The 9,212-nt window shown below is 37.3% G+C and overlaps 1 protein-coding gene across 1 annotated transcript; it reads right to left on the bottom strand.

The window, feature by feature from the left end:
* Positions 1-6,915: 6,915 nt before the first annotated feature.
* LOC101973749 (claudin-34) lies at positions 6,916-8,629 on the bottom strand. Its single transcript, XM_005335525.3, has one exon. The coding sequence runs from the start codon at positions 7,689-7,691 to the stop codon at positions 7,053-7,055; it is 639 nt and encodes a 212-aa protein (XP_005335582.2). The 5' UTR covers positions 7,692-8,629; the 3' UTR covers positions 6,916-7,052.
* Positions 8,630-9,212: the final 583 nt, after the last annotated feature.

Here is a 9,212-nt window from a genome sequence, read left to right as displayed (position 1 = left end):
CTTCTTGGGTGCTAAAAGAAACTCCACCAATCATTGCTATAGTGAAATAGCTACAAGAATGTTTCTAGCCCTCTAACTTTCTGGTGCACAAAGGACAATACTCTAACAGTCCTTTACTTCTTTTATTATTTATTTATTTATTATAGTTATGTATGGACAGCACAGCTTTGTTTACTTTTATGTGGTGCTGAAGATCAAACCCAGTGCCGCACATATGATAGGTAAACACGCTGCCACTGTGTATTTGTGAAGTATTCCACTGATGTGAGTTGTTTAGCTTCTTTTCACATACTTATCCAGCCATTCAGATTTTATCTCTGCTCACATACTCTGACCATATTTCAACTGAGCTTTGTATCTTCTTATTGATTTTTAAAAGGTCTTAATATTCTGGCTACTAGTCTGAATAATAGCCATAGGAGCAGTCAATGTAGGCATAAGTATGCAATTTTCTTAGTGTGTGTGTGTGTGTGTGTGTGTGTGTGTTATTTAAGGAAACCTCCTTTGCCTAGACATTGTAGAGGTAAGTGCATGTATTTCATTTTAGAATTATCATAAGGGAGGCATTTTAATTTTTATGTATAGCTTAAGGTATGGATCTGATTTTATCTCTTCCTTATGGATAACTATTCTCAATATTCTACAGTCCTATTTTTCTCCATGTTTCAGTGCCACAAGGTCATATGCCAAGCTGTTATATATTGATTGATCTATTTCTAGCCTCCTCAGTATATTGACCTCTTCATATATTCTTACGATAATGCCAACTATTTGAATAATGATAGTTTCATAGAAAATATAATCTGAGGCCTGGGACTGTAACTCAGTTGTAGAGTGCTTGCCTGGCAAGTGTGAGGCATTGGGTACCATCCTCAGCACCACATAAAAATAAATGAAATAAAGGTATTGTGTCCACCTACAACTAAAAAAAATTTTTTTAAAATAATCTGATCATAAAAATCCTCTCATTGTATTTGTATCTCATTATTTCATATTGGCTTATACACAGGCCTTTCTTCAAGCTTTCAAGTGAGTTAAGATTAGTTCATCAAGCTTCAAGAAAAATGGCACTGGACACTACTGTGTGTTTCCTATTATCCTACTTCCTTTTCTCCTGGACACAGAGTTGAACTAAATTTCCAGTCATATGGCCAATATCAGTCATTGTTATCTGAGCAGCTATACTCCACCTACTTCCAGGCCAGCTATAAAATCCCCCATTAATGGCATTCCAAACCCCTTTCACTTCCAGACAATTGCAGGTAACTGCAGAGACCCTACCATCCTCCTGTTGAGGACATGAGCCTCATAACATAAGTAAAAAACACACCTATATTGTGTTAAGTTGCTGATTTTTCCCTATTTGTCATGGTAACTAATAGTCCCTAAATGACCACAGAGCTCTTATGAGGTTCTAGTAGAAAATAAAATGGATGGAGGTAAGTGGTCAGATTTAAAACATAAGGCCATCTCATCCATGTACACAGTCTACATTTCTATTGATTAATTCTTCTTTTGTGACTTTAAATAAGATTACATTTTTTCCTATTAATTTTTTGTATATCATTTAAAAAATCTAGTCTCTGGATCGTCATAGTTCTTCTTATCATGGAAAATGTATTTTATAAAGTCATATATTTTTAGAAGTTTTCAGGAGCTGGAAATGTATTTTGTGCTAAAGCACTTGCCTAACATGATGAGATCCTAAATTCAATCCCTAGCACTGGAAAAAAATTATACACACACACACACACACACACACACAAACATAATGGTGATGTACAGAGGATTGTATTTTAATATATATTTTATTATTAAATAATAAAATTTAACACACATAGACATATATTTTGAAGAGTTTTAATAAATTTTATAGTTGTGGACTAGACTAGTCCTCAGCAACAGAACATGTTCATCTCTCTAAAATACTCCCCAGCAGCCCTACATAGTCACTTCCTGTTTTCACTACAACCACTAGTCAGTCACTAGGCTGTTTGGTGTCTGTAGCTTTGCCTTTTCTAGAAAATGCCTACAAATGAAAATATGACTATGTCATCCTCTCTTAGCTATTCTATGTATTAAATTTGAAAATTGGTTTTATGGTGTCTGTGGCTTTGCCTTTTCTAGAAAATGCCTACAAATGAAAGTATGACTATCTCATCCTCTCTTAGATATTCTATGTATTAAACTTGAAAATTGGTTTTATGTCATCCTTTTGATTGTTCCACCTTTAATTTCTTTTCATTCTCTTTGTTTAGTGGTTACCTCTCCACACTTGAGATACTGGTGATGGAACCCAGGGCCTCACAACATGCTAAGCAAGTGTTCTTCCACTGAGTAACACCTGAAGCTTCCCCTCTTCTTAAATTTTGAGACTTTGTCTCACTGAATTGCTCAGGTTGGCCTCAAATTTGTGATCTTCCTGCCTTAGCCTCCAAAGTCACTAGGAATACAGACAGGTACCTCTGGGCCCAGCTCAAGATTATCCTTTGTTAACATAATTCTCACTTAAAAATCTGAAGTTAACAAATTTCTCAGAGTAAGCAAGGAATTAAAAAGCTTTAACCCCTCTTAGTCCTGTCCTACATAACTGTTGTGCAAATCCGTGATACAGGCACTAAAAAATTAAGTACATTGTATTTACCCACCAACTTATCAATTTCTTCGTTCATTATTGCTTCTGGATACAATTGCATCCTGGGCCCAATTGGTTTTTTTCAAAGTCCCTATTTTGTTAAGTTATTTATCTGAAAAAATGTCTCCATTTTGTCCTCATTCTTTGTTTTTTTTTTTATTCTTTATTTATTTTATGGTGCTGAATATCAACCCAGAACCTTCTGCATGTTAGGCATATGCTGTACCACTGAGTTCCACCTGCAATTACTTGTTCTCATCCTTTAATGATCAGTTAGTAGATGTAGAATTATTGGCTCATCAGTAATTTCTTTCAGCATTTTTGGATATTATTTTGCTATTTTTTGCTTTTGTTGAGAGTCTTAGGTCTATCATCTAATTTTAGAACTTGTGCCTTTAATTTGTTTTTCTCTGATGTCCTCAAAGAAGTTTCTTTTATTTTCATGTTATATGTTTAGGTGTAAATCTATTTTGATTTAGCGTATTGAAGTTTTACTGTATTTTCTGTCTGAGGATGCATGTCTTTCATCAATTCTGCTAGAATTTCATCCTCACCTTATTCCTTTTCCACAATCTTTTTGTATTGCACCAAAATGTGTTGGCACATTCAATGGGCATTCTTGCCCTATCTTCCTTTCCTCTTAAATGTTTTATATCGTGTTTTCAATTTATCCTTCATGCTCTATTTCAGGCCCTTTCTTCAAATATATAATCTAAGCTTCCCAATTCTCTCCTCATTTGAATCTCTCCAGCTTTTAACCTCTACCATAAAGACTTTGGTACTTTGAAAATCATATTTTTCATGACTTTGATCCTGTCTAAGTTTTCCCCTCCACTGGAAAGCAAAATCATCTCAAATAGACTCCTGAGTTAAAGGTAGCTCAGGACTATACAGTTTATTTTGGTCAGAAATTTGCCTAAAAATCCTCTCAGCATGTCATAACTTCCATTAGCCTGAGTCATTGGTTCTAAATAGGGAACAACTTTTCCCCTCAGAGGCTATTTGGAAGTATCTGGACATTTTTGGCTTTTATAGTCAAGGAAAGAGGAAAATGCTATATGCATTTTAGTAGATTTACCAAATGTCCTCAGTGCACATCACACACTCCTGTCATTAAAAAAAAAAAAAAATCATAGTGAAACCCAGTTCTTACAAACTCCATTTCAGTTTGAAGTTGGTTGTGCTCTTTGATGCACATTTGCATTAGGCCAGTACATTTTCCTGGCTTTGATTTTTGGTAGTGTATGAATAGAAGATTTTTTCTACCATGCAGCCTGTGCAGTGGTTTCATTAATGAGGTTCTAGGCATAAAGTTAGTTAGAAGAGATCGAAATAAAAACACAGACTCAATTACCTTATTTCTATTGCTAGGTCCGAGACGGCTCCCCTCTGGTTCCCTCCTCCAACCGCCCAGCAGGGCAGCAGGGATTACTCAGGGCTAGCAGGAGAGAGAGAGCGAGCATGCCGGGGACCAGCCTTTTATTGGGGAACAAGAGATTCAGGGGAGAATTCCATCCAATGAAGGTTGAGGGGGAGCTGCACTCCAAGGTCAGGGTCAGTGATTGGGTCCCTGGGGTCAGTGGTCAGGCACACCCCCACACGGATGGGCTCTCTCATCAGGAAAGGACCGGGAAAAACTTCGACTTTGCCAAAGTGCCTCAGACCCTTAACGGGAGTCACCCGATCACGTGTTAGAATGGCTTCCCACAATTTTTGCCTGCAGATTTCAGGACATCAAGACCTTCAAAGAATGGAATATTCTGGTATATTTTACATGAGGCAAATATCTTCTATGAAGCTAAATTTATGTCACATTTATTCCATGAATAACTTATGTGGATCTCTTATCAATTCCTGGTGTGTTAGTGATAATAAAAAAAATATACCCTGAGAGCACCCACTTTGTGGTTTAACAGAAAGTATGGAGATATGTCCAAAGTCGCTGGACATGTGGCACAGAACAGGCAGAAGATTTTCAGGGCTTCCAATTATTACTACAAAGCCTTGTATCTGTAACACATGCCCATTTCCACAGTCTTCTGTGAAATATGCTTCTAAATACATGAAAGCTGCAGTTTATCTGCTTGGAAAGTTATAGCAGAACAAATTGCCAGTTTGGTTAGTTTGCTGTCCATGAGCACATCGCTGGAATGCTGGCCTGAGGGAATGGACCTAGGATCAGCAAACTTTGATGGATGGAAGGAATAGAAAGGAGAGTGTTGTAGCTTGCCAGGGAAATGTGCTAGCTTGGGGAAGGTTTGGTGCTTTCCATATATATTTTTTAAAATATTTATTTATTTATTTGAGTTTTCGGCGGACCCAACATCTTTGTTTGTATGTGGTGCTGAGGATCGAATCCGGGCCGCAGGCATGCCAGGCAAGCGCGTTACCGCTTGAGCCACATCCCCAGCCCTGCTTTCCATATCTGACAACAGGGTGTAGGACATGTTTTTACCAAAGACCAAATTTCAATAAGCCTGTATAACTTAATTTAAAATTTACCCAAGTGTTTTGTAGGTGAATTCACACATTTGGAAGATGTTTGGATAACAGATGTTCTTTGGAGAAGCAGGAAATGTTGATCAGGGAAGGGGAAATATCCAGCCAGAATGAAAAGTTACACAAAAGAGATGAACCACCTACAGGAAAAGAAGAGTCATTAGATAGAATTTGGGACTCTAAATAAACACTAACAAATTCCTGGCTACAACACAATAGTCATTACATAATCACTCTACCCTTTGGATAGGACAGGCCCCAAACACTTGCAAATATTAATACATCCCCATGTATTCATATGATAGCCTTACATTATGTTCTTTGTTTTAGAGTTGAGGGAATGGAGCAAAATGTTGTTGAATAAGATGCTTATGTATATTCAATAAGTTGCATAGATTTATGTGGAAGTGCAGTCTCTACAGCCCTCACAGTTAGACAAAGTGCATTTTGGCTCTCTTCATGGGGAATAGGATTGTTTTTCTCATGAAGCGTATCAACAAATAGATAATCCCTATGTCAATTATAAAAACAGTCCATTCAATGTCCTGTGAAATGAAAGTACTCCCTAGTGATAGAAGCATATTGAGGGGGAAAAAAAAACTCACCTCCTTATCTCTTTATCTCAGCTTGCATGGAGACATTTTACAGTGCCATACTTCTAACCAAAATTTTAAAAGTACAGTGAAGTTGTAGAGAAATTTGATTCCAGTGTATTGCTGGTGGTAATACAAAATGGGTGCAGCTGTGTGAAAATTGAACAGTGATTCCTCAAAAATCTAGATTAAACATGTGACCCAACAAGCCAACTTACTGGCATTGCTTCAAAATTTCCAGGCAGGTTTCTTGGATATATGCACAGTTATGATCATAGCATTATTCACAGTAATGGAAAAGTGATCACAATTCAAATGTTCATTGATAGATAAATGAAAAGTGGTCTGTATGTACATTGAAAAGAAAGAAAATTATTTTTTCCCATGAAAGTCTTTCCTGCCTTTCCCCAGTACTGGGGATGGAACCCCAGGGTCTCAGGCATGCTAGACAGCACTATACTACTGAGCTACATCCCAACCCTCCCTTGCTTCTTCTGTATGCACTGAATTTTAGATTAACCAAAAGGCTGTATTTGATGAGCCATTTATTCTTTACAAAAGCTTCCAAGCTAATAACTCTGGTAAGAATGTTCTCATTAGCAAGAGACCATTTGGAATCCTCAATGTGATAACTGATTCCAATGGGGACAGCCCAGAGCTGAATCATTAGGAATGGGTGGATTTTGATTAGGAAGTTTACGAGAGGAATCAGGCTTTCCTCTCATTAATTAATGTAAGGAAATATCAGTTTTTAAGAGAATTGTATTGAAAGATATGATATCTGGGGTTTACTTTAAAATATTTAGGAGGAATAAAGTAGAACTAATATGGCTGAACTTTAGAACTGTTCAGTCTGGTGATGGGTGTGTGGAGCTTCCCTATATACTAATTATGTCTCTACTTTTGTCCATTTTGGAAAACTTTATAGGGTAGAGAGATGTTTTTATCGTGACAATAGAGAAGGAATAAGGTACACTTTTGTTTTTAGAAGTTTCAGAGTGAGATGTGAGAAGTTTCAACATACTCACTCTTATTTCTATACACTAAGTTTATAGTAGGCTGTAATAACTAAAATCCAGACCCATAAGACTGGAAGGTAGGCAAGATTTATTTTAATGAAAATTCCTAATCCAAAAAACCAATCAATGAACCAAATTCAGATGCAAAAGATAATGAAAGAAGTCAGTTGGCTTCTATCTGTCCCAAATCACTTTTCCCATGGTCTTGAGTCCTTGGAATGCTTTGTAGAACATTCAGATAATACTTCCCATAACCTTCTGGAAATAATGGATTTGCAAAGTCCATACAACTTGGAAATTCATTTTTCAAACCTCAGGATGCACTTGGATGTCCAGGGGGAAAGTGTAAGAAAGGAAAATTATCCCACTTAACAACAGCAGGAGGGCAGCTAGTGTTGCCACTATCAGGGCACTCCCAACTTCCTGAACATCTGGCTTGAAGGGCACATGGAAAGACGAAGGGAATTCAATCCCCTCCATGCTTATGATGGAATAGTAATTCCAGAGCACAACAATTAAGATACAGCTGCTAGCAGTGATGTTCAGAATTCCTGAAGCGACGAATGGATTGCAGGTAACGTTCTTCTGAAAGATTCCCATGTACACATTCCTCAGGGCAAGGACGATAAAGGCTTTCCCCAAGAGCCCCAGGATGTTGGCAGCCAGCAAGAGGTGCTGACCAACACAAATGCTGGGTGGAAGAAAGTCATCATGGTAGGTGTATCGGTAACACATTTTGGTTTTGTTGGTGTTACTTTCATGGTTGTAAATGCATACTTTCCACATTCCCACACAGGTAACACCAGAGGAGGCAAGAAGGGGGTGGTTCATGTACCACATTCGCCACTCCACGAGGCCCATGGAAATGCCAGACAGGATCCATCCTACAGTGGCAATAGCAAAGCCCGCTACTTGGCAATTGGCACTACTGACGAGCCAGACCATGGCAACAGCATATATAGTTCATCTGCAAACAAATACAGGACATCATGAGTGTGGTATCCTCTGGCTAGGATAGCCCCCTATGGGGGAACAGTACTCAGACAGAAGGAATATATTCAAGAAAGGAGGCATTTTCCCCTCTCAATCAGCTGCTGGGAGTGCAGGTTGAGCAAACTTTGTTTAGGGCTATGTGGCAATATTTGCCCAGAGCTTTAAAATATACAAACCCTCAATCAGTTCCACTTCTGACCATTGGTTCAAAGTCATAATTAAGTCTGGCCAAACATTATTCACAGATATGATCAGTACAGCACTCTTTGTAATACTGAAAAACAGGAAACTACTTTACGTCTAACAATTAGTTAAATCATTTATGCTTCCAGCCACTCTATCAAGCTATGTGCCAACATTAAAACTCTTGGAGGGCTGGAGTTGTGGATCAGTGGTACAATGCTTGCCAAGCATGCGTGAGGCACTAAGTTCGATTCCCAGCATCACATAAAAATAAACAAATAAAGTAAAGGTATTGTGTCCATCTTAAAAAAAAAAACCTATCAGTGGAGGGGCTGGTGTTGTGGCTCAATGGTAGAGTGCTTGTCTAGCATGTGTGAGGCACTGGGTTTGATAATCAGCACTGCATATAAATAAAAGAATAAAATAAAGGTCCATCAGTATCTGAAAATAAATTTTAAAAAATCAGTGGAATCATACAAGTTATAATATTTTGTACTTGGCTTTTTTCACTTAGCACAGTGTTTTCAAGGTTCACCCTGCTACAGCATGTGTAAGTGTATCACTTTTTAGTATCCATTAGTATTCCTTTGCATGGACATACCATGATTTGTTCACTCATTCGTCATTTTTAGAATTTAAATTAGAATTTAGATTACATTGAATTTAGATTGAATTCCCTAAAAATGGGTTCCATGTTTTGCCTGTCTTAATGTTACTGTAAACATGCATATATAAAACTATGCACATATTTTCATTTCTTTTGGGTAGATGCTGAGGAGTACAATTGGCGGGTCATATGTAATTGTGAATGTAACTTTTCATTAGAAATGATTAAGGTATTGGCTGCACCATTATGCTCCCACTAACAATGTATGAAGGTTCCAGTTTATTCATGTCTTCTCCCATATTTGGTATTTGTAGTCTTTTTGATTATAGCCATTCTAGTCATCATTTTATGTGACCAAAAGGAAGATTCTCACAGTACACCAACATCATGTTACAAAATAGTAGTTTTAATATAATCATAGACATGAATTACACCACTGGAAGGCTATATGCTGTTACTAAGAGAAATTTTTAAAGGATTTCAAGAATTATGAGGGGTTTTTAAAGCTATTGGTGTTATGAAGCATTGCAAATATATGGAAAAGCACACAAAATCTACATGCATACCTTAATGGCTTATCACTTGGAAAACAGCCATATAGCTACCACTCTGATAAAGTTATATAATATACCACTTCCTTCCTTTTATTTTTTAAATTAATTAATTTGTTCTAATTTGTTATA

Source organism: Ictidomys tridecemlineatus, chromosome Y, assembly GCF_052094955.1.
Source record: "Ictidomys tridecemlineatus isolate mIctTri1 chromosome Y, mIctTri1.hap1, whole genome shotgun sequence".
In the NCBI taxonomy this organism is placed as follows: domain Eukaryota; kingdom Metazoa; phylum Chordata; class Mammalia; order Rodentia; family Sciuridae; genus Ictidomys; species Ictidomys tridecemlineatus.
This window is presented reverse-complemented; position numbering and strand designations above follow the sequence as displayed.